At 53.7% G+C, this 24886-nt stretch overlaps 1 protein-coding gene and 2 pseudogenes across 1 annotated transcript; 1 reads left to right on the top strand and 2 right to left on the bottom strand.

Annotated features, from left to right (window-relative positions):
• Positions 1-12428, top strand: part of LOC119696323 — a 1148804-nt pseudogene extending 1136376 nt beyond the window's left edge.
• Positions 1-24886, bottom strand: part of LOC119696322 — a 2199709-nt pseudogene that overhangs the window by 2135648 nt on the left and 39175 nt on the right.
• LOC119696340 (olfactory receptor 14J1-like) lies at positions 23219-24269 on the bottom strand. The gene has a single exon (XM_038126045.1). The coding sequence runs from the start codon at positions 24191-24193 to the stop codon at positions 23219-23221; it is 975 nt and encodes a 324-aa protein (XP_037981973.1). The 5' UTR covers positions 24194-24269.

Consider the following 24886-nt stretch of genomic DNA (forward strand, 5'->3'; position numbering starts at 1 on the left):
TCTTTTCATGTTGTCCACAAAGCAATGTCATTGTTTGTGCCATTGCTCATTTTGTTTCTCTCCACCTTCCCTGTGGCCACAGACTGTGTCAATGAGGGGCTGCACTCTTGGTGGCTTTAAAGCCACTAAAGGATGTCCCAGCAAAGTTTTCTGCAGAGATGCCCTTTCGTTGCCTTCTCTGGAGCTGCAGCAGCAATGTCTGTGTGCAGAGCTGGGGGCAGATCACTGCTGGCACAGCAGCTGCTCCTGCTGGCCACACCATTCCTGATCCAGGCCAGCAGCCATTGGCCTTCTTGGCCCCCTGGGCACACTGCTGCCTCATGTCCAGCCTGCTGTCCAGCAGTCCCTGCAGCTCCCTTTCTGCCTGGCTGCTCTCCAGCCCCTCTGTCCCCAGCCTGTGGCGCTGCAGGGGTTGTTGTGGCCAAAGTGCAGGACCCGGCACTGGGACTTGTTAAACCTCACCTTGTTGGATTTGGTCCCTGGATCCAGCCTGTCCCTGTTCCTGTGCAGAGCCCTCCTACCCTCCAGCAGATCAGAACTCACACTCAGCTTGGTGTCATCTGCAAAGATGTTCTTGGTTCCATGGGGCCCCTCAGTGTCACAATGGCCTCTTGGTTACACCAGGCCCTGCACTGTCACACTGGTCTCCTTGGTTCCATGAGACCATGCAGAGCAACAATGGTCTCCATGGTTCCATGGGGCCCCAAAATGCCACAATATTCTTCTTGGTTCCATGGGGCTTCACAGTGTCACAATGTCATCCTTGGTACCGCAGTTTCACAGTGGCCCCTTGGTTCCATGGGGCCCCAGGCTGTCACAATGGCCCCATGGTTACATGAGGTCCCACACTGTCACCATGGTCTCTGGGATTCCACAAGTCCCCTCAGTGTCACAATGGACTCCTTGTTTCCACAGGGCCACACAGTGTCACAACCTCTTCCAGATTGCTCGAGGCCCCATAGTGTCACAGTGTACCCTTGGTTCCACAGGATCCTGCAGTGTCACAATGTCCCCTTGGTCCCATGAGGCCCCGCAGTGTCAGAACAGCCCCTTGGTTCCACTGGGCCCTGGAGTCTCCCAATGGTCTCCTTGGTTTCGCAGTGTCAAAATGGTGAAACCCCTTGGTTACACAAGGCCCCGCAGGGTCACAATGGCCCCAGAGTGTCGCAGTCATCACAGAATGACAGAATCATACAGGCTGGAAAAGACCTTTGAGATTGTCAAGTCCAACCAATACCTTAATAGTGCCTTGTCACCCAGACCATGCCGCTAAGTGACACTGGAGAGGGACAGTGACTCTGCCACCTCCCCCCTGGCCTGCGCATTCCAAAGCCCACTCACCCCTTCTGTGAAGAACTTCTTCCTATTGTCCAGCTTGAAGCTCCCCTGCTGCAGCTTAAGGCTGTGTCCTCTTGTCCTGCCCTCGAGCAGATCCCCATTCACACCCAGCTTGGTGTCATCTGCAATTTGTGAATGGTGGACTCAATCCCCTCACCCAGATCATCAGTGAAGATATGAAACAGGACTGGGCCCAACACAGATCCCTGGGGACAGCACCAGTGCCTGGACACCAGCTGGATGCAGCACCATCCCCATCACTCTCTGGGCCCAGCCTCCAGCCAGCTCTTAAATCTCCCAGTGAGGAGAGAACCTGCCCAAGCCATGGGCTGCAGCTTTTCCAGGGAATGCTGTCAGAGACAGTGTCAGAGGGTTTGCTGAAGTCCAGACAGACACATCCACAGCATTTCCCACATCCACCAGGCGGGTCACCTGGTCATTAAAGGAGAAAATGTTGGTCAGGTAGGACCTGTGTCGTGGTTTGAGAGGAAATGAGTTTTTGGGAGGTGGTAGTGGTCGAACCAATAGGTGCCCAGATGTGGATATTGGCACCTGGTTTGACCATTGAGGATATGGATCCGCCTCTGAGAACACAGGGGTTAAAAGCGAGAGCTCCCAGGGGATCGTTCTCTCTTGGTTCCGGTGGATGGAGGAGTCAGACCTCCCCTGCCCAGCTTCAGGCTGGGTGGGGGAGGGGAAAACCACGCGGCCGAGGGAGGTGAGCCAGAGCCTTGGAAGAAACGGAAGGGTGGAAGAACTCGGAGAGGTAGTGGGCAGCCCCCCTTTCTCAGGAGAGAGAGAGAAGGAGAGAGGTGCCAGTGCTATCTTGAAACTTGATAAGCACTGGCCTGGCCGAGGAAGAGAAGGGACGAGGGGAAGAGTGCCCGATGAGTAGTGTGGGAGTTCGAGATAAGCAGAGACTGTGATTTTAACCCTTCTGTGAGACGATGGAAAACCTTGCAAATGTTGATCCTCCAGGAGCTGAGGGAGGAGAGAAACGGATAAGAAGGAATGCGCAAGTGTGATGCAGAGTTGTGAAACTGAAGAAGGACTGGGAGAAGTTGAGGAAATCCTAGGTGGAGGAGATGATGGAGTGGCTTTTGGCTGGACTTTTCTTGTATTAGCCATGGATAGAACCTTTCCTGTAATACAGAGACTGCATTTTAGGGGGAGGCTGCGCCAAAGGAGTGATGTGTGCGGAGACGACCGGTGATGAAGTGCTGGTGAGACCCCTCGGCCCCAGGGGGTGAAATATTGGGGGGGACTGGTGTCCCGAAATGAGGTGAGAGACTGTCGTTCTCTTCTGGAACTGGGCAAGGCCTCCTTGAAAGGGGAAACCCTAAAAGCAGCTCTGGTCCATGTGCAGTGGTGAGAGCACTGAACATGGAAGGAAGAAGTCACGACGTGTAGTTGCTGAGTGACGGGGATTTACCTGTGGTGGCACAAGGAGGGCTCCTTCTCTCCTTGATGAAATGAGAAGTGATTGTCAGAAGGGTGGAGATGGACTGAGTTGATTATCTGAAGGGTGATGGACTGGATTAAGATCTAAGGTTTTGTGATATTCTGTAAGAATTGAGTGGGGGGAGGAGAAATGTTTGAAAGGTTTCCATTCTGCTCTGTGTGTTTATTGTATAAGTGTGTGATAATAAAGTTTTTTCCTTTTGTTTGCAAGTGGAGGCCTGCTTTGCTCTGTCTCTGATCACATCTCACAGCAGACACCAGGGAAGATGGGTTTTCATGGGGGCACTGGCATTGGGCCAGCGCCAAACCATGACAAGTACAGACAAACCCATTGGTGGGGTTGTCTTTGCTCAGGGACCAGGTTGCACAGGGTGGATAATGCAAAGATATGGAAGAACAGGATGTGTACCTCAGGGAGATCTGATTGTGGGGTGAGAACTATGTGTAAATATCATTGTTTGCTGAATGTTACTACCATTGTCTGTGTACAGCTGTATATTGGATGTACAATGTATGTGTTTGTAGAGTTAGAATATATATTAGTTTTAGTAGTAAGATGACGATATGGGGATAAGGGGTGGAATGTCCTGGGTTGACTATACGATGCTTTTATCTCAAAACGTCTTGTTCTGCTTATGCTAAATAATAAGTTTTGCACCTTTAAGACTTCTTCCAGAGTGGAGGGGGAGAGAAGAAGCACGCAGTTTGTTTTCAGACACTGCACTCACTCCTCCACATTCCTGCTCCTGGACTGTGCTGTCTGCAGATGGACAGGCAGCAGGACAGAGCTCTCCTTTATTTTAGTTAGTTTTAGCTAGCTGAGGCAGGGAAGTTCCCTGGACTGTGGTTTGTTGTTTTTTGGTTTTTTTTTTTTTCCTTTTTCCCTTTTTCTTTGGAGCTGTTTAAACCTGCTCTGGACTGAACACCCAGAAGAGCACCGGCAGCTCGCACCTGTGACCCACCGGGCCGGGCCTGGGCCACGGCATTTCCACGACCAGAGGGACTGATAAGAGACTGATGAGCTGAGCTTCAACCTGGGGAGGGGACTTTTCTGAGTTTGTCATTTCTTTTGGAGCAGCAAGAAGTTTTGTTGTTTAATATTGTTCAGGTTTTATTGTTCAATAAACAGGGTTTTTTCCGCTTTTCTCTAAGGAGGTATTCTCTCCCAAACCCGTTGGGGGGAGGGGCAAATTGAATCTGCTTTTCTAGAGGAGCCCCTTTGGGGGTTCTGCCTGAAATTTGCCCTGAACCAGGAAAAGATCAAAGAGCCCTGGAGCTGTGACCCTTCCCTGGGGAGCCTGGGCAGGGCCCCAGCAGCCTCTGGGGAAAAACCTTTTCCTGAGATCCACCCTAAGCCTGCCCCGACTCAGCTGCAGCCGTTCCCTCCAGTGCTGTCCCTGGGCACCAGAGGGAAGAGGTTTCCACGGGCCAGGGTTTAGGAATGGGATTGCCCAGTTTCCTGCAGCTGCTAAGACCGTGCTGCTGCTCATTGCCCTCCCACCTCCCATGGAAAGCACAAAAGGCAAGGATCCTGGGCTGGGATAAGAACAATTTACTGGGAACAGCAACGAGACAAAGAACAAACAGAAACAATATTGATAACAGAAGGGTAAGTAAAAATATGTACAGGGAAAACTACAACATCAACGACTGGCACTTGCTGGCCACGTATTTCCTCCTGCCTGGAAAGGACACCCTTCTCCTCGGGGGAAGAGAGAGTCCCTTTCCTGCCCCTGGCTATGACCTGAGGTGGGAGTCAATGTAATGACAGGGCCATGGCCAGACCCTCATGTTCTTCAATGCCACATCATGTCATTGGCAGGGGCAGGAAAAGGTACAGGTGTCTTCCCAGCATGGATCACAGGGAACATGGATCAGCAGGGCACTTCTCAATGTGAGTTGTCCAACTGGGGATAAAGCTGGAGCAGTGCACAAAGCTCCAAAAGCATTTGGGGCATTTGCAGGGCTTCTCTTACTGGTGCCTCCATTGGTGACTGGCCAAGTGAGAGCTGCGGGTGAAGCTCTTCCCACATGTGGAGCACTCATAGGGCCTCTCCCCGGTGTGGATGCGCCGGTGGGCGATGAGGTGGAAGTTGTGCTTGAAGCCCTTCCCACAGTCGGGGCAGCAGAAGGGCCTCTCATCTGTGTGAATCCGCTCATGTACAAGGAGGTGGGAGCTGGTGTGAAACCTCTTCCCACACTCAGGACACTCGTAGGGCCTCTCCCCAGTGTGGATGCGTTGGTGGATGATGAGTGCGGAGTTGCAGCTGAAGCCCTTCCCACATTCCCCACACTCGTAGGGCCATTCCCCAGTGTGGATCATTCTGTAGCAGATCAGGTGGCAGCTCTGCCTGAAACTCTTCTCACACTCCAAGCACTTGTAGGGCTTTTCCCCACCATGAAGCTGCTCATGGACCACCAGCTGTGAGCTCTGGCTGAAGCTCTGTCCACCTTCCTGGCACAGGCTGGGTCTTTCCTCCTCAGAGCACCCTGGGCCGGCTTTGCAGCCCATCCTCCTGCGGGATCTCTGGGGCTTTTCCTCCCTGTTGGATTCCTGCGCCATGGAAGGTGAATCTGGGGGAGAGTCTAATCCAGAATTACAAGTTAAAAAGAGAATTAGGATCAAGGCAATGAGACAGAAACACTGCCTGAAACTGACAGAGTCAGGATATAACCTGACACCCTCTTGGTCAGGGTGGTGGCAGCAGTCTGATCAAATGGTGGCTGCAGTCCTGATGGAGTGATGAACGTGATTCTGTCAAAGCAGTGATCCTGTAGAAGGGTCTGGTCTTCCTCTGAAGCTCCAGTGCTGGTTATGGAGCTCTTGTCCTCTGGGAATCCAGTGGGCAAGGTGCTCCTGGTGTTGGAAGCTTCAGCTTATATCCAGGTAGGAATGCTTGGTTCCTCCCCCTGGGCGGAGCATCCCACAATGGGATGATGGAACTTGATCAGTCCTGCAGTGACACTCCATGGCCCATTAACAGGAGAGAGCCCCTGGAGGGCGTTATCAGGGGTGAGTCATGGGAGAGATCAAGAGCACTGCCCCGCCTGTTTATAGCAGTTTATGAAGATGGTGATTGCAAACATGCTTTTGGTTACATCTTACACTGCAACCTGAAACAGCGGGGCAATCCCTGCTCAGGGGGATGAACACCACCGCCCTTACCCAAACTGGCTCAGGTGTAAAACCCCCATCCTGGGAAGGCCACACAATGTCACAATGTCACACTTGCCCTGCCCCAGGGGAGGTCTCTGTCCCTGCCCCTGCCTTGCTCTCCCCCCTTTTCTCTTTCTTTCCATCTCTCTCTCTGCCTCACATTTACTGTTCAAGAAAATCCACTTTGCATTTGGTCTTGTTAGCACCTTAATTGGGGCAGAGGCATCTCTCTAACAATTTTCTTAACCACATTGCCACATTATTTTGGCAGAGTGAGTTTAGGCACTGTTCTCTGACCCCAAGTGCCTTTGACAACAGCATGGCTCCCTCCTCTGAGGAGGTTTTGGTTCTCTCTGGAGCAACTCTTGGAAACGTGGACACAGTTGCCTCTGAGTGACTTATGGGAGAACTGATGAGGAAAATGGCTATTGTGTGTGGCCAGTGAAAAGAAAATATTTTGTTGTCCTTCCTTGACTAGTTTGGTAAAATCACAGGAGAAAAGGGAGCAAATGATGCCAGTGAGACTGACAAGGTTCATTCATCCCACGGTGAGGAACACAAGGCTGCTAAAAGCCCCACAAGTAGCCCAGCTCAACCAGCTAAATTCCCAAATAAGTCCCAAATTCACAGGCTTGGGGCTTTGACAAATGTGAGAATATTTTTATTTTTGTCCCTCTCACCTTTGTGACAGCTACACAGAGCTTTCCCTCCCTTTTAATAATCTGTATTGGGCCGAATTTCAACATTTCTTTTATTGGAACCTGCCAGCAGCTGAGGTGGAGCTGTGCAGGAACCAATGGAACTTGGAATTGCCACAGAATTGCTTCTATTGTCAGTTTATTGAAGTCTGGGATTTGTTTGCATTTCCATCAGAAGTGACTTGTGGGAAGAGCAAATATTCAGCAAAGTATTTTATGCAGAGTTAAGTTTGATTTCTGCCAAGTTTCTTTTGTCCTGTGCCCAGGGGATGATCGAGGGGTCTCTGTGCCTCTCGCCCTGGGGGATGCTTGGCCAGGGCTTGGGGGATGTGCCCCTGTCACCCCTGGCCATTCCCCTGGGGGTGTCCCTGACCCTGTCACCCCAGGCCATTCCCCAGGGGGTCTCCATCATTCTCACCCCAGGGAATGCTTGGGGGGTCTCCCTCCCTCTCATCCCTATGCCAGGGGGTGCTCTGGGCAGTCTCTGTCCCTCTCAGCCCAGGGGATGCTCAGGGGTCTCTGTCCCTGTGCCCTGGGGGATGCTCATGGGTGTCTCCACCCCTCTGGCCTCAGGGAATGCTTGTGCAGGGCTGGGGACCAGGGGCTCTGTGTCCCTCTCACCGCTGAGGGTGCTCGGGGCTGGGGGGGCTCTCCAACCTTCTCATTCCTGGGGAGGCCGGGGGGGTCTCTGTCCCTCTCAGCCCTGGTGTGACCCCACCCAAACATCATCGGGCTCAGAGGGACAGAGACACCCCCAAAGCCCCAGAAGGGCTGAACGTGGGATTTGGTTTGGGGCCAAGGATTTAGGAAGGGGCTGGAATTGGGGCTGGGTTTGGACTTGGGGCTGAGATTTGGATTTGAGCTGGGATTGGGGTTCAGGCTAGACATGGGATTGGATTTGGGGCTGTGGTTGGGATTGGGTTTTGGGCTAGACGAGTCTGGGACTGGGATGGGATTAAATACAGAACTGTGAGTGTGTCTAAACAGGGAGTGAGATTGAGACCTAGATCAGGGTCAGGTTTGGGACTGAGCACACCCAGAGTGGCACAGGGAGGATGTCACTGCAGGATGTCCCTGGCATCATCCCAGCCCTCCTCAGGCACCTCCAAACATAGGGGGGAGCTGGGTGCTCCTAGATCCAGGTGCTCCCATCCTGCCCCTCAATACCAGGCGAGCATTCCCTGAGGGCAGCCCTGCCTGTGACCCTTGGAGCTCTGGGATCAGCCCTCACATCCCTGTGGGAGCAGCTGCAGGTTGGATGAGAGATTTTCCCCCCACTCTTCCCTGTGCAAGGATGAAGCCCAGCTGCCCTTTTCTTCTGGTGCCTCCTCCTCTCCTCAGCTGAGGATGTCAAACTCCCCAGGAGCAGGAAAATCCCCATTCCCTGTTTCCTTGTGGCTGCAGCCTGGATCCTCCACCCAAAAGTAAGAACTTTCTGACAGCCCTGCTGAATGACACCAGGAGGAGGTTTGTGAGAAAGGGAGGAAAATGTGTTTTGATAGGAAATAAAGTTGCAAATATTTTTTTCCTGTCCCATACATTTTCTTTCAGTTGCAGCTCTGTTTTCAGAGCACCACCTTCTCAGCTGATTCTGTTTGTGCCCTCCTTTCTCTCCTGCCTTTCTCTGCCTGCTCTGTTTCTCTCTCAGTGTCTCTCCTGACCCAGGGCAGCTCCCACCAAAGACCCTGCCCTGATTTAATTCCCAATCCAGGAGCTACAACAACCATGGGTGAAGTGATGAAGGCTGGCAGTGAAATGTCACTGTAGGATCTTGCTCTGCTTGGCTTTTGGCTCCTTCTTAAGGGCTTTGCCTTCATGGGCAGGAGGATCATTTCCTGTCTAGGAACTGGAATTCCAGCCCCGGGGAATGTGTGCTGTGGATCCCAGAGGGGCATTCCCGACGCTGCCAGGGTGCTGCTCCTGCCGTGCCTGCCAAGGAGCTGTGCAGGGCCAGGGGACAAGGTCCAGCACCTCTGTGGGCTCCCGGAGCACACAGCAAAGGGGGTTTTGCTGGACATTTCCCAGCACATTCCCGGCTAGAGCCAGAGGGAAGTAGGGAAGCGAGTCCGTGACAGAATCCCCGAACGATTGCGGTGGGAAGGGACCCTGCCCACTGGTTATGATTTCGTGAGGGAGAGACGCCTCTTGTCCAGTGAAGGTGCAAATGAGACCGTGCGAGTGAAACCTGCGGATTTGATTGAACTTGGATTGAACTGAACAAGAAATGGGGAGGAGAAAGGGAGAGAAGGAAATCGGGGAGAGGTCTCAGAGGGAGAGAAAGAAATAGGGAAGAGGTCTCTCGGAGAGAAAGGAATAGGAAAAAGTTCTCAGAGGGAGAGAAAGAAACAGGAAAAGGCTCCGGCCCGGCCTCCGCAGCTCCCAGGGACACCCGCCGGGCGCAGCGCCGTTCGCAGTTCCAGCCAATCAGAGAGCGCGCTGAACAATTCCCAGCCAACCAGAGCTCTTCTCGCCGATGACTCACCCGTTGCCAGGCGCACCCGCGGAGCCCCGCGGCCCCGGAGCGGAGTTCGGGGCTCGGGCCGGGGGCGCGGATCCGCACCGGGGGGCCCCGAGCCCCCTGCCCACCCCCGGGGCCGACCGGGGGCTGCCCCACCCAGCAGCCGGTGCTGCGGCGGCCGCAGGGCAGAGGGGCGGCCAAGGGGGGTCCGGGCTGGGAGCGGAGGGAATGCGGGAGGAAGAGGAGGGAGAGGAGCGGGAGCGGGAGCGGGAGAATCCCGCCGCTCGCAGCGCCCGCACGCTGGGGCTGCAGCACCCCCTGCCCCGGGAGCATCGCCCCCAGCCCCGAGCCGCAGGGGAGGGCCGAGGCCGAGCTCGCCCCGGCTCTGCCGAGGGGTCTCCGGGAGGATTTTTTTGGAGAGTGTTGGGAGGCGGCAGATCCCGGACTCGAGCCCCGGATATCGCCGGGCTCCCTACGAGGAGCTTTTTCGGGGGGAGAGGAGCCGCGATCGCCCCTCGGGAGGGTCCCGGGGGGTCCTCGCGGGGCTGGCCCGGTACCGACGGGGCGGGCCATTGGTTTTGGGGATCCCCGTGAGAGCCGGGGCTGTGGGACGTGGGACCCCCGGGGCGGGGAGAGGGGAAGGGGCGATAGCGGAGCTGGGGGACCCCCGGCAGCCCGGAGATGAGGCGGGGACGGGACCCCCTGACCCTGACCGGGGCGTGTCCTGGGGTGACTTCATGATGCTCGTACCCCATCGGTCTGTTTAGCCCCGAAATGAGTTCTGCACCTTTCAGGCCGGTTCTGAGAGCGAAGGAGAGGAGGAAGAAGCAGCAGATTGTTTTCAGAAACTGCTCTCACTCCTCCACATTCCGGCTCCTGGACTGCTGTGATGCCTTAAGGAGCTGGAACAGAGGCCAGAGGGAGTTAAGAGGAATAAAGTGGATTTTACTGAAGTGCCTTTCAAAGGCCACACTCGGGCAGTACCGGAGCCACAGTCGTGGCTCTGCCCGGATGGCTCCAAGATGGGAGCAAAAGAGGGCTTGGCCACGAGATCTCACATTTTCATAAGTTTTAGTCCATTTGCATATAGGAGTTAACTGCCCAAGTAATAGCTTCAAATTATGAAGTTTCATCCTCCTTGCTTGCTTGCTCATCCTCTTTTCCTATTGTTTATGCTTTGGCCCTGAAGTTTGAAGAGATTGTCCTTGAGTCTCCAGCTGGAACAGGATTGTTTTGTCCTCACCACTCTGTGAAAAGATCCCAGTAGCACTTAATATAAAGCTAAAAGCTGCACACCAAAACAGAACAGAACAACTTAAAACCTAAGGTATCAGTTGTCTGTGGACAGACATACAGAGGGACAGAGGCAAGACACCTTTGCTTTTAGTTACTTTTTAGCTTGCTGAGGCAGAGAAGTTCCCTGGACTGTGATTTTTCTTTTTTCTTGGAGCTGTTTAAAGCTCCTCTGGACTGAACTCCCAGAGAGCACTGGCAGCTCGCACCTGTGGCCACCTGGCTGGGCCTGGGCCAGGGCATTTCCAGCCCTGGAGGGACTGATTAGAGACTGATAAGAGACTGATAAGAGACTGATAAGAGACTGAGTGAGCTGAGCTACAGCCCACTGAGGGACTTTGTGAGTTTGTCATCTCTTTTGGAGCGGCAGGAGGTTGTATTGTTTATGATTGTTCATTTTTTGTGCTAGTGAAAGCTTTGCCTGTTAAATAAACAGGTTTTTTCTACTTTTCTGCAAGGAGATATTTTCCCAATCTGGTTGGGGTAGGGGCTGCTGGAATTTCCTTTCTAGAAGAAACCCCTTTTGGAAGTTTTCTCCCAAATTTGCCCTAAAGCAGGACAGGGTGGTGGGAAGAGGGGGGAGCCCCAAGTGCCCGGATGGAGAGGACGGAGAGGATGGAGAGGGGGACTCTGGGACCCCAAAATCCCCCAGTGTCCCTAAGCAGGACCCTGGAGAGGGATGATCTCCAGGACCCATGGGATCCCCAGCAGCTGTGAAATGGGACCACCAGAACCCCAGGGGATGAGACTGGAAATGGAACACTCCTGGTGGCTTTTTTTTGATTCATTCTTGATTTTTGGAGGTTTTTATGGACATCACATGACTTCTAGAGATGGACTTGGGCAAAGGGACCTTCAACCGCAACATGCTCATCCCTTGCTTTTCCCCAAACCAGGATTTCCCATTCCCAAACCTTCGCCAGATGGAGGAGGAGGCTGCAAAGAAGACGAAGATTCCTTGGGACAGCCAGGCAGGTGAGGAGGAAGTCAGTGCCTCTTTCCCCCTCTCTCCTGCTCCATCTCCCAGCCCAGCATAGCCCCCAGCTGCAGGACAACCCTGCTGCCAACGCCGTCCTGCTGGGAATGCACTGGCAGGATCTCCTTCCCCTTCCCTGTGGCACGGAGGCAAATCCCATCCTCTCCTTGTCATTCCTCCCCCAGACAAGGAGCTGAGGATGGAGACCAGGCAGGGCAAATCCCCACGGCAGAACCTCGTGGATGAGGCTGTTTTGAGTGGCTCCTCAGTGCAAGAATCCAACAGGGAGGAAAAGCCCCAGAGATCCCACAGGACGAGGAGATCCAAACTCAGCCCAGGGTGCTCTGAGGAGGAAAGACCCAGCCTGTTCCAGGAAGGTGGAGAGAGCTTCAGCCAGAGCTCGGAGCTGGAGGTTCATGAGCAGCTTCCTGATATGGAGAGGCCCCATGAGTGCTTGGAGTGTGGGAAGAGCTTCAGGAAGAGTTTCAACCTGATCTGCCACCAGAGGATCCACACTGGGGAGTGGCCCTACGAGTGTGGGGAATGTGGGAAGGGCTTCAGCCACAGGTCCGACCTGATTGTCCACCAGAGGTTCCACACTGGGGAGAGGCCCTATGAGTGTCCCGAGTGTGGGAAGAGGTTTCACACCAGCTCCCACCTTCTTGTGCATGAGCGGATTCACACCGAGGAGAGGCCCTTCCACTGCCCCGACTGCGGGATGGGCTTCAGGCACAACTCCACCCTTGTCACCCACCGGCGCATCCACACTCGGGAGAGGCCCTACGAGTGTCCCCAGTGTGGGAAGAGCTTCTCAGACCGCTCATTCTTTACCCGTCACCAACGGAGGCACCGGTAAGGGAAGCCCTGCAAGAGCCTCGACTGCAGGAAGAGCTTCATGCACTGCCCTAACTCCATCCCCATCGGGGGACCCACATTGAGAAGTGCCCTGGTGAACCACTTTCCCAGTGAAACACGCTGGGAAGTGGCTGGTGTTCCTTTTATTTTGCCTCTAATTATCATTTGATTTATCTTACTCCCTACAAAACAAAGAAATTTGGGGTAAAAAATCAACCAATTCATTAAAGGCATCTAAAGCCTCACATTTTACTTGTGTTTTGGGGGAATCTTGGATTCGCGGAGATATCTGGGAGGATATGGGAGGGGTTGGGGGGTATTTGATTTAGTTGTCTCCATTTCTTGGCACTCCAAAAGATGAGAGGGATTGATCTGTCAGCTCAAAACTGCTCAATGCCACTGAAAACTACTCAATGCCACCCCAAAATTACTCAATTCCAGAGCCCTCAGGGTGGAATGTGGTTGGAAAGGGACTGGGCAAGGTGAGATGTAAATCAGGAGGGGCGAGATGGGCATTGGGTGGAGCAGAGTGGGTGGGATGTGGTTTGGGAGGTGGGAAATGGGGAAGTACAGCCTGGGAAGGGGGTGTTGATGTCCAGGAGGGGTGGAATGGGTTGGGCTTGGGATTGGGGAGGTTGGCTGGGGTCTGGAATGAGACAGCCAAAGTTTGGGGATGAGGAAGGGAGGGGGAGTCCGTTACTGAGTGAGTTTTGGGGTAGTCCACGCTCATGAAGAGATGCTGGGGTATCTCACGTTTATGAGGTGGTTTTGAGGTACTCCCCAGCTTTTGGGGGGGTTTTCCTGAGAGCAGCTGCATGGAGCCCCATTGCCAGGGGTGGTTGCCATGGGCACAAGCTCAGAGCTGTAGCCAGAGTCCATTGCCTCAGCGCTGGAGAGCAGAGAAATGATGAACAGCCCCAGACATCTCCAGTGTGTGTTTGTGTAGGCCTGTGAGCTTACTGGGGAGAGGGCAACAGCAATCCCCTTGAGAGATGCACCTTAGGCTCTGGGCATTCCTCACAGCTCAGGGTCAGGAAAGAAACTTCCCCCATGGTGCTCTGCAGCCCTATGTTAATTTGTCCCAGTTCTGTCCTCCCTCTTGGCCTGCTGGCCTTTCCTACCCCTTTTACCCTCCTATGTTCATGTTCTAGAGATTTCTCCCTTCCCTGTCTTCCCTTTAGTTTATGTCCCTGCCTGTCCACCCTGGCATTCTCTATCAGTATATTTCCCTGCATACCACCCCTAAACCCTTAGATCCTGATGCTCTCCTCCACCCCCTCTTTTCCTGTATTTATACCCTAAACCCTCCTTTGTCTTTGTCTTTAACCCCTAGATCCCTGGAGCATTAGACCCTAATAAACCCTTGTTAGAACTCCATGCCTGGACGCTCCTGTGTCTCCACTGCCGAGCTGCTGTGTGTGTGTGTGTGCATGTGTGAGTGTGTGTGTCTGTGTGTGTCTGTGTGTCTGTGTGTGTGTCTGTGTCTGTGTGTGTGTTTGTGTGCTGGTGCTCTCGTGGCTCCTGCCCGTTGGAACAAAACCCTCTTGGGGAAAGTTGCGTCCACCAGCACCAGAGACCACAACCAAGAGGGGACCAAGAGGCCAATGTGACACTGTGGAACCAAGAAGAGCATCGCTGCACTGCCAGACCTCATGGAACCAAGGATCCACTGTGACACTGCAGGTCCCAGGGATCCAAGGGACTTTGTGACACCACGGGTCCCATGGAACCAAAGGGACATTGTGACACTGGGAGGCCTCATGGAATCATGGAGACCATTGGGACACTCTGGGGCCTCATGGAACCCTGGTTACACCAAGTTGGCTGGGCTTGTGGATCTGCTGGAGCATAGGAGGGCTCTGCACAGGGCCCTGGACAGACTGGATCCAGGGACCAAATCCAACAAGGTGAGGTTTAACAAGTCCCAGTGCCGGGTCCTGCACTTTGGCCACAACAACCCCTGCAGCACCACAGGCTGGGGACAGAGTGGCTGGAGAGCAGCCAGGCAGAAAGGGAGCTGCAGGGACTGCTGGACAGCAGGCTGGACATGAGGCAGCAGTGTGCCCAGGGGGCCAAGAAGGCCAATGGCTGCTGGCCTGGATCAGGAATGGTGTGGCCAGCAGGAGCAGGGCAGTGATTCTTGCCCTGTGCTGGGCACTGGTTGGGCAGCACCTCGAGTGCTGTGTCCAGTTCTGGGCCCCCCAGTTTAGGAAGGACATAGAGGGGCTGGAGCGTGTCCAGAGAAGAGCAAAAAGGCTGGGGAGGGCTCTCGAGCATTCCTGTAAGGAGTGGCTGAAGGATATTGGGTTGTTTATTCCTGGACAAGACAAGACTCATATGAGACAAGGCAGTGTAAGGGCACAGGTTGGACTTGATGATCTCCAAGGTCTTTTCCAACCTTGCTGATTCCGGGATTCTCTGAAAGCACCCTTGGAGCAGTTGCAGGATGAGCCCTGGGCCTCCTGTTCAGAAGCTCCAGCAGCCCAGGTGCCTCAGCTTCTCCTGCCAGCCCCAAAGCCCATCCTGTCAGTCCTGCAGAGCCTCTGCAGCTCCTCCTCACTGCCCAGAACAGGGAGCCCCACAGGCAGACACAGCAGCCCAGATGGGCCCCCCTGGCCTGGGCTGCCTCTGGCAAGGGAGCAGCACGGGGCACTGCAGGAGCCTGCAGACAATTGCTGCAGCACTTGGAGGATGATCCTGCTCGCCAAGGGCCGTTCCCATGGTGCCAAGTCAGGAACTGCAATGGGGAGTGGGGCCAGAGAGGAAAGGGCAAACAGGGATTGAAGGAACCCGTGGGTTTCGGGCTGTAAATCCCCCCGGCTAGCTTGGGATTTAAGCCCGCACGGATCCTACATGGACGAAGTAAAGGACGAGAAGCGCTCTCTCTCCACGTGGTTCTGATGTCCTGTTTATTAGCTGGAAGGGGACATCTGCATCGTAGGGTTTCCAGGTGAAGGAGAGAGAGGCCGAAGCCCAACTCAAGGGACATTTATACCCGCAGAATGGGAGGCGGGGACGGAAGGCCACACCAGTGGGGAGGGGCAAAGGGAGGGGCTTCAAGGGACAAGACCACAGGTACAAGACCTCAGGTGTATCTGAGGGATACACCCTCTGAGGAAAGGGGGGAAACATTTGTATAACATAACACCCAGTGCAGAACATCTAAATACCTATACAGTGCATCACAACACCTCACCCTTTTCTGTTAAAAAAGAAAAAAACTAACAAAACAACAGAATTGACCTAATTATAGAAGTCTACCACCCCAAGCCCCGAGAGTCTCCAATCTTTGAACAGTCCAGCAGGATGACAACTTGGACAGGGTTCATCACGAGGATAGGTGGGAGGTAGATTCTCTTCTTCTACAAAGGAAAAAAAATACATTTATTTTTCAAGAGTGTCTTTAAGTTGATGGGTCTACCGGAATGCAGCCAGTTCTTTCAGGAAATTTCTTTCTCTTTCCGGCGGCGTCTTCTCTTGGAGGCGACAGCTGCTTGTTTCTCCTCGGTGTCTGCTGGAGCTGGATTTTTGGGAATGAAAGGTTTTACCCACTTTTGGGGTATCCATCGGGGCCCTGAGGGGGTGGAAACGCATGCGTAACCACGCCCCCAGGTGACGAGCTCATAAGGACCCTTGACTTCCCAGGTTTCTGGGTCCTTAATGAGAACTGGTGGACGCTGTGAAAACTTAAACCGATTGTTATTATTGAAATGACGTACTACTGGAGGATTCATGTTTTCAAATGAACAGTTTAAGAAATTGATTGTAAAAAGCGCTTTGCAGAGTTTTTGTTGTGGAGTCATCCACACTGCAGAACTGCCCTGCCGAGTCAGGACTTGCTTGAGCGTATGGTGGGCACGCTCGATCACAGCTTGACCTGTGGGGGAGTGGGGAATGCCTGTCTTATGCTCCACTCCCCACTGCTGGACAAACTCTAGGAACTCCTTGGAGGCATACGCTGGGCCATTGTCAGTTTTGATCTCCCTAGGGATCCCCAACACTGAAAAGGCTTGCACCAAATGTTGTTTGGCATGTGCAGCCCTTTCCCCTATGTGGGCAGAGGCATAAACTGCACCTGAGTATGTGTCTATGCTGACATGTACATATTTCATGCGACCAAAACTGGGAATGTGTGTGACATCAGTCTGCCACACTTCACAGCTCCCAAGGCCTCGGGGATTAACCCCAACACCCAGTGATAAGACTGCCTGAAGCTGGCAATTGGGACAGGTGGCCACAATGGCTCGAGCCTGACTCCGTGTTAATTGGAATTGGCGGATTAGACCTGGAACGTTTTGATGATATTGCTGGTGACTTAGCTTTGCCTGTTGAAAGATGTCCGGAAGGCGTGCCATTCCTGCTGGAGCTGCAAGGGAATCTGCTTTGCTATTACCTTCTGCGATCTCACCTGGCAGATCGGTGTGTGACCTCACGTGCATCACAAAGAACGGATGCTCCCACTGCGAAATTAAATAAATTAGTTTTGAGAGCAATCTGAAGAGCTGTTCATTCTCGATGTCTTTGAGAACTGCCTGCTCAGCCCTGGACACTACTCCCGCCACATATGCTGAGTCGGTAACCAAATTAATTGGCTCCGAGAACTTCTCAAAGGCTCTCACAACTGCAGCCAGTTCAGCAATCTGGGGTGACCCTTCCACAAACTCAACATCAGCTTCCCAATGCTGGGTCTGTGGATTTCTCCAAGTCATCACCGACTTGTGGGAGGCCCCGGACGCATCTGTGAACACTGTAAGCGCCTTGAGAGGCCTGCGACTCCTTATCTCAGGAGCTATGAGGTGGAATTCCTCGTTGAACAGCTTGTGTGACGGGGCGTGGACAGATACCTGTCCACTGTAGCTGTCCAGAGACAACCGGAGACTGGCATTGCTCTGGAGGAGGTTCTCAAGCATCTCCTTGGTGAACCTCTCAGGAGAGTTCCTTCCCTCCTTAGAAAGTTTAACTGGAAGGTGAATACACTGAAAGTCACAACCGGCCAGCTCACGCAATCTTACCCTGGCCTTTCGGATCAGCTGAGCTATCAGCTCCTGTGGCTGTGTGATGGTTTTGGATCGCTGAAGGGAGAGAAAAACCCACTCTATGATTAGAAGTGAATCACTCTGCCCCTCAGACCACTGGAATATTAACCCGTGTATGTGTGGTAACTTCCCTAAAACAATGAATTTGAAAGGCAGCTCGGGCTGATAACGATGAGCCTGCCTCTCGGCCAAAGCTTTTTGTACCTTTTGGAGAGCGGTTTTTGCCTCTGGGGTCAGTTCCCTGGGAGAAGCTAGGTCTCTCTCCCCTTTCAGTAAATTGAGAAGGGGAGCTAGGTCCTCATTAGTGAGGCCTAGCCAAGGCCTGACCCAGTTCAAAGACCCACACAGGGAATGGAGATCTGCTAGGGTTTTGGGATCATTCATGATTTCCAATTTCTGCGGAACAACTGTCCACGCAGTGATGTCCAGGCCCAGGTACTTCCAAGGTGGCATCCTCTGAACCTTGCTTTCCTGCAGTTGGAATCCAGCAGAGGTTAAAACATTAACCACTAGGTCAAGCGTGTCTTGGAGTATTATGTCATCGGGGGCACACACAAGCACATCATCCATGTAGTGTAGGACGATTGCCTTCCTTTTTTGAGCGCGCACTGGGGACAGCAATGAAGCCACATACCACTGGCAGATGGAAGGAGAGCATTTCATGCCTTGAGGCAATACTTTCCAGTGGTAGCGCTTCATTGGGGCTTCTCGATTGATGGTAGGAACCGAGAAGGCAAACCGTGGTGCATCTTCCGGGTGTAGGGGAATATGGAAGAAACAGTCCTTTATGTCTATGACAACCAATTTCCAATTTTGGGGGAGCATGGTTGGGGAGGGCATCCCTGGTTGTAGAGACCCCATGTCTTCAATAACCTTGTTTATTTCTCTTAGATCATGGAGGAGCCGCCACTTATCCTTCCCCGGCTTTTTTATTACAAATACAGGGGAATTCCACGGGCTAGTTGTCTCTTCAATGTGTCCTTTAGCCAATTGTTCTTTCACAAGCTCCTCGAGCGCCTTTAGCTTTTCCTTACTGAGCGGCCACTGATGTACCCAGACTGGATTATTATCCAGCCATGTTAACTTGTGGGCAGGGCGCTCCACAGTGGCCGCTTCTAAAAATCCTGGGGGCTTTTAGGGATGACCAATTTGACCCCCCATTGTGACATGGTGTCTCTACCCCACAAGGGAGCTTTATAGTCAGTGACAAATGGGCGGACACTGGCTAATCTTCCGTCCGGTCCCTCAATTTGCACGATGCTTTTTGATATTTTTGCCAATGTGACTCCTCCTACACCTTGGATTCTACCAGCCACAGGCTGCAAATCCCAATGTGACGGCCACAACCTTTCAGGTATGATTGTCACATCTGCCCCTGTGTCCAGAAGCCCTTCCACGTGGAGATGTTCTTCTCCACGCATCAGGTTGCATCCCATAATGGGTTTGTCCTCACCAACCACTTCCGCCCAGTATACACCTGGGGCCTTGTCATCTACTGATATTTCTGCAGGAACAGGAATGGCCTGGGCAATGATTTGCCCCTTGGCCAAATGGAAGGGTGGCTGTGGACAGCGCGCTAGAAGAATGAGATTAGGTATGTCCCCCTTGATGGTCATGGGAGCCACCTCAATCTCCATGGGTGTGTGTGCTGTGTCCCCAATAACAAAGTATTCACTGTCCAGTCTCGGGCGATCTTTTGTCAAGTCTGGCAAGTCCTCTGGCAGGTCCACTCCAATGACCGTCCACTGGGTAGACCTGAAAACAAAAGCTTTGGAGGTCACAAGCTTGAAACACTTGTGAGGCTGATAGATTTTATCCTGTACACTGTTATTTAGCTTCCCTGCATCCCGCTTCCCTGCCTCCCCCTTTTTTGCTTTGGGAGAGGTTTTTCCCTCAGGGAAGCGTGCTGCATTTATGTCGTAGCGCGGGGCAGGGGAGCCGCGCTGGTGTCCTGGTTTTTTGGAGTAAATGGTGTCTTTTGTTGCTGGTTTTGTGGGCAATTTTGGGCAAAGTGTCCAGGTTTTTTGCATATGAAGCAGATGATGTGTTGAAGTTGCTCTGGTGACATCTGTGTCCTCATGACTTCTGGAGAAACAGGTGCCACAGTCTCTGGGATTGCAGGCTTGGACCACGGCTCTCGTGCAGCAAACAGTTCCGCTTTCCTGGCACATGCTTCCATCATTTCTGCCAGTGTAGGTGGAGGGTTGAGAGGCAGTCCTAGGAGCACCCTGCTGCAGACCTCATTGGCATTCCTCTGTGCCAGCTCTTTCACCATTTCTGCTTGTGTTTTGGGGTCCTGAACTTGTCTTTCAACCTGAGCACGAAGTCGGTCGACAAACTGCAAGAAACTTTCTGAAGGAGATTGTTTAATATCAAGAAAACTACCTTTAGATTCAGCGGTTGGTAACTGGTTAAAAGCTTTACCTGCAGCCTTTGAAATCTTATCTAGAATGGATTTTGACAACACCCGAGCTTGATCCTCGGGCTTAGACCAATCCCCCTCGCCACACAGATGTTCAAAGGTGAGGGGATTATTTTCTAAATCTTTGGCATCCTGTGGGTTTTGTTTAAGTTCCTCCAAAAGATCCCTTAAAGATCTCTTCCAGGAGCATTCCCATAGATCAAACTCTGACTGGGTAAGCAAGCACCGGAAAAGATCTAGGAGATCGGTAGGGACAAATTCAAGGGATGTTAATGTAGCTTTCATCGTACTTTTAAAGATTTCACTATGTCTCCCAAATTCTGATTGGGTTTTACATAGTTCACGTTTTGTTTGGTATGAGAAGGGTTGGTAGGTCCTAGGGCCAACCCTACCACCATTGTATTGGACAGGAGCTACTAAAGGAATCACTTCTTCCCGGGTTTGAATGCCAGTTTTTTTTGATTCGGCTACACCCTCATGGGGACCAGATGAGGGACTAGCTCTCCCCCCAGCCACACCGCCCTGGGAAGTAGGCAGGGGTTCACCCCCCACCCCACTCACTTGGGGACTGGTAGAGGGTACAGCCCCTACCCCTGCCCCACCCACCCCGGCGCCCTGGTAACCGGAAGGAGGGACGTGCCCTCCCCCTGCCCCACCCCCGTGGGGGCCAGGCAGGGCCCCACCCCCCCATCCCTCGGCCCCACCCCCCCATCCCTCGGCCCCACTGTCTGGGGACCCGGGCAAGGGGGCGTGGCAAACAGGAACAGGGAGGGGGGTGGGGTAACCGTGGGAACCAGGGGCGGGGTTACAGAGTGACGTCATGAGGGGTGGGGGCACGGAGGAAGGGGGAGGAGCATCTGAGGGGAGGAAGGGGTTGTGAGACCGGAAGGGGTTGGGGGAGGGGACAGGTGGGCGAAAGGGATTGTGGGAAGAGGAAGGATGGACTGAATGCTCAAACACGTGGATGCCGCCATGTTGGGCTTTGACCACGCGGTCGGCAGTATCTGGAATGCCAACCATGTGGTCGTAGCCATTTTGGGGATGGGGGAGGTCAGCATGCGAGATTGGGGTAACAGGAATGAGGTTGGAGGGGTGCGGGGAAGGTGCTCTGTCAGCCTGCGCACAGCTAGCAGAGCCAGGGTACTGAGGGGGGCGAGGGAGGCCAGGGGAACAGTGGCAGTGCCAGGTACCCTGTGTTTGCCGGCATGCCTCGCTCGACTCTCTCAGTTCGGGGGCAGAGGGTTTGGGAGGAAGGGTAGGGGAAGCTGCGGGACGGGAGATTTGTTCGGGCTGTCCTTTCAAATCCCTGTTTAAGATTTCTTTCCGAATTAAGAGGAACACAGGAAAAAACATAGACACAGTTGTATCACCCTGTTCTGCTTTTACAGTTAACAAGGCTCCAATTTTGTCCCAGGCAGAGATTGAGTAGATATTTTGTTGGGATAACTGAGGGAAATGAAAAGAAATCCAGCGAACAAACCGTTTTAAGACTGCTTTTGAAACTTTAACGTTTCCACTACTTAGGGTATCTAAAACTAGGGAATAAATGCTTCTCTGCGTTGCGGAAAGCTTAGCACCCATTCTGATGTTAACTGGCTTCTGCAACACTATAATCCACCTTCTAAAAAGCAAGCGCTAACAAGAATTGAAAGCACTGAGTCCACAGCCAATCCGAGAAAGAATCCGGGCAGCCTCCCCCCCCCTTCTCTCCGGGGGAGAGACGAAACTGCTTGCGTGCGAACTGCGCGGGTTTTAAAGCCGCAGGCGGCAGCTGCCGGCTGCCCCGTGCCACGTGGCTGCCACGTGGGAGCTCGGAGCCGCTCGCCCCGCTCGCCGGGTCCTCCCGCTGCCTGGGAGCGCTCGGTCACGGCAGAAACACAAGCCGCAGGTACCCTGCCGCCGCCCGCGCCGCTGCCGCGCCGAAACCCGCCCGCGCGGCTTCTCAGAGCCGCACGCCGCGGGGACCCGACCGAGGGAAGCACAGAGCTCCCGGGACTACGCACGGACCCTGCCGCAGTGCCGGAGCCGCTCTGCTCGCGAGGAGAGACCCGCGGGACACTCACAAACCCCAACTATCGCGGCCGGACCCTTCCCTGCACCGGGAGCTCACCCCCCACACTCTGAGGGCTCCCCCGGGGTCCCCCTATTACGCAAGGGGATATACTCACCCCTCCTGGGGACAGTGGATGGCTAGGAAAGCTAAAAAGAAGTCTTCGTCCGAAATCGGCCCGTTGTGGGCTGCGACGGGGTCCCGATTTCACCCTCTGACGTCCTTGCCGACAAAAACGCGACGAAGAAAGGCAGAGGAAGGTGAAAGTCCAAAAAGCTAATATAATCCACGCGTGTGAATTACCAGCTCCTGCGTGCCGTCTCTGACCGAAGTGGGAGTCGAGAACACGTTGGGCGCCACCTGAGGGAACCCGTGGGTTTCGGGCTGTAAATCCCCCCGGCTAGCTTGGGATTTAAGCCCGCACGGATCCTACATGGACGAAGTAAAGGACGAGAAGCGCTCTTTCTCCACGTGGTTCTGATGTCCTGTTTATTAGCTGGAAGGGGACATCTGCATCGTAGGGTTTCCAGGTGAAGAAGAGAGAGGGAACGCCCAACTCAAGGGACATTTATACCCGCGGAATGGGAGGCGGGGGCAGAAGGCCACACCAGTGGGGAGGGGCAAAGGGAGGGGCTTCAAGGGACAAGACCACAGGTACAAGACCTCAGGTGTATCTGAGGGATACACCCTCTGAGGAAAGGGGGGAAATATTTGTATAACATAACACCCAGTGCAGAACATCTAAATACCTATACAGTGCATCACAACACCCCAGGGCCCTTGCAGAGCCCCAGCCATGCTGTTTGCCCCCAGCCTGCCCACGGCCACCCTGGGGCTGCTCACGGGGGTTTTCTGTGCTCAGCATTGGCCTGCGCATGTACTTGAGGGAGCCTGGGCAAGGAGGCTGCAGCCCCCAGGCCCTGGCCTGAGGCGTCAGCGCTGCCCCAGCAGTGCCCATGGCCTGTCCCTGCTGCAGCCCCGGCACTGCCACCCCCAGCACTGTGCCCGGCCCCGAGAGCACTCAGGCCCTACAGCAACACCAGGGCCACCAGGCCAGCGGGGCAGGGCCACGGCAGCAGCACTGGCAACACCAAGTGCTGCTGCTGCTGCTGGGCACAGCTGCTGGGCCAGCACTGATCTGCCCCCAGCTCTGCACACAGACATTGCTGCTGCAGCTCCAGAGAAGGCAACCAAAGGGCATCTCTGCAGAAAACTTTGCTGGGAGGTCCTTTAGTTACTTTAAAGCCACTGAGAGTACAGCCATAGCCCCTTACTGACAAAGTCTGTGGCCACAGGGAAGGTGGAGAGAAACAACAACAAAATAAAGAAATGCCACAAAGACTGACTTTTTATTGTGCAGAATGTTATTGAAATATATAAAAAAAAAAGAAAAGAAAATAACCCACAATCAAGCCAACAAGGTGTATCAAAGTTGACTTTTATTGCATGTGATTGGAAGATATTGGCCAGCAGTTTAATGTTTCTGAAAGCATCCAGTCATCAGTGTCGACACTGCAGCCTTGAGCTCCTGGTTTCTCAGGCTGTAGATGAGGGGGTTCAGGGCTGGAGGTACCACCGAGTACAGAACTGACAGGGCCAGATCCAGGAATGGGGAGGACATGGAGGGGGGCTTCAGGTGAGCAAACATAATAGTGCTCATGAACAGAGAGACCACGGCCAGGTGAGGGAGGCAGGTGGAAAAGGCTTTGCGCCGTCCCTGCTCAGAGGGGATCCTCAGCACAGCCCTGAAGATCTGCACATAGGAGAAAACTATGAACACAAAACAGCCAAATGCGAAACACACGCTAACTGCGATGAGCCCAAGTTCCCTGAGATAGGATTTGGAGCAGGAGAGCTTGAGGATCTGGGGGATTTCACAGAAGAACTGGCCCAGGGCAGTGCCATGGCACAGGGGCAGGGAAAATGTATTGGCTGTTTGCATGAGAGCATTGAGAAAGCCGCTGGCCCAGGCAGCTGCTGCCATGTGGGCACAAGCTCTGCTGCCCAGGAGGGTCCCGTAGTGCAGGGGTTTGCAGATGGACACATAGCGGTCGTAGCACATGATGGTCAGGAGATAAAACTCTGTTGCTGTGCAGAAAACAAAAAAAAAGACTTGGGCAGCACATCCTGTGTAGGAGATGGTGCTGGTGTCCCAGAGGGAATTGTGCATGGCTTTGGGGACAGTGGTGCAGATGGAGCCCAGGTCAGTGAGGGCCAGGTTGAGCAGGAAGAAGAACATGGGCGTGTGCAGGTGCTGGCCGCAGGCTACGGCGCTGATGATGAGGCCGTTGCCCAGCAGGGCAGCCAGGGAGATGCCCAGCAAGAGGCAGAAGTGCAGCAGCTGCAGCTGCCGCGTGTCTGCCAATGCCAGCAGGAGGAAGTGGCTGATGGAGCTGCTGTTGGACATCTGTGCTGTCTTGGCATGGGGATCTGTAAGAAAAGTAATCATGGAATAGTTGGATATGGAGAGGACTTTCAATATCCCAGCACAGCCTGGGACACTTTCCCCCTACTGCCTGCCCAGGGCTCTGCTGCCTGGAGCTGTCCCTGCCAGCAGCTGCTTCCCTGTGCCCAAGGCTGAGCCCGGCCAGTGCTGCCAGAGCCCAGACCAGCCCTGGGGGCTCAGCTCTGCCCTGCAGACCCCTCCAAGCTCTGGCACTGCCCAGGGGCAGCTCTGGTTCTGCAGACTCTGATGGCAATGTCAGAGCAACCCTGAGAAGACTGGAAAAGTGACACTGATGGTGCCTCTAAGAGGCCCTAAGCTGATTTTTTTAACTGCCTGGTTTATTAACATCTATTTTTTTTTTCTCAACAAGAACTGATAGAAGAACATCTATGTGCAATTTCCCATCCAGGCAACACAGAGGAGTAGAACAAAAAAGCAGGATTTTCCATTTTATGCAGGCCATGACTTGCTGTGCTCCCTGTATTATCTACTTGAATATATTCTGGAGTTAAACGTCATGCTGGGAGCAGCCCTGAACAATGCAGCATCCTCCCCACAATGCGAGAACATGTCCAAGTTTTAACAGCTGTCTCCTGCCACCCACAACCTATCCTCCAGTGCTGGGAGCAGCTTCCAGGGCTGGCTGAGAGATGTCCCTGGCAGGCAGCAGAGTCCCTGCCCCAGCACAGCACCCTG

The sequence above is a fragment of the Motacilla alba genome, unplaced genomic scaffold (genome assembly GCF_015832195.1).
Source record: "Motacilla alba alba isolate MOTALB_02 unplaced genomic scaffold, Motacilla_alba_V1.0_pri HiC_scaffold_28, whole genome shotgun sequence".
Taxonomy (NCBI): domain Eukaryota; kingdom Metazoa; phylum Chordata; class Aves; order Passeriformes; family Motacillidae; genus Motacilla; species Motacilla alba.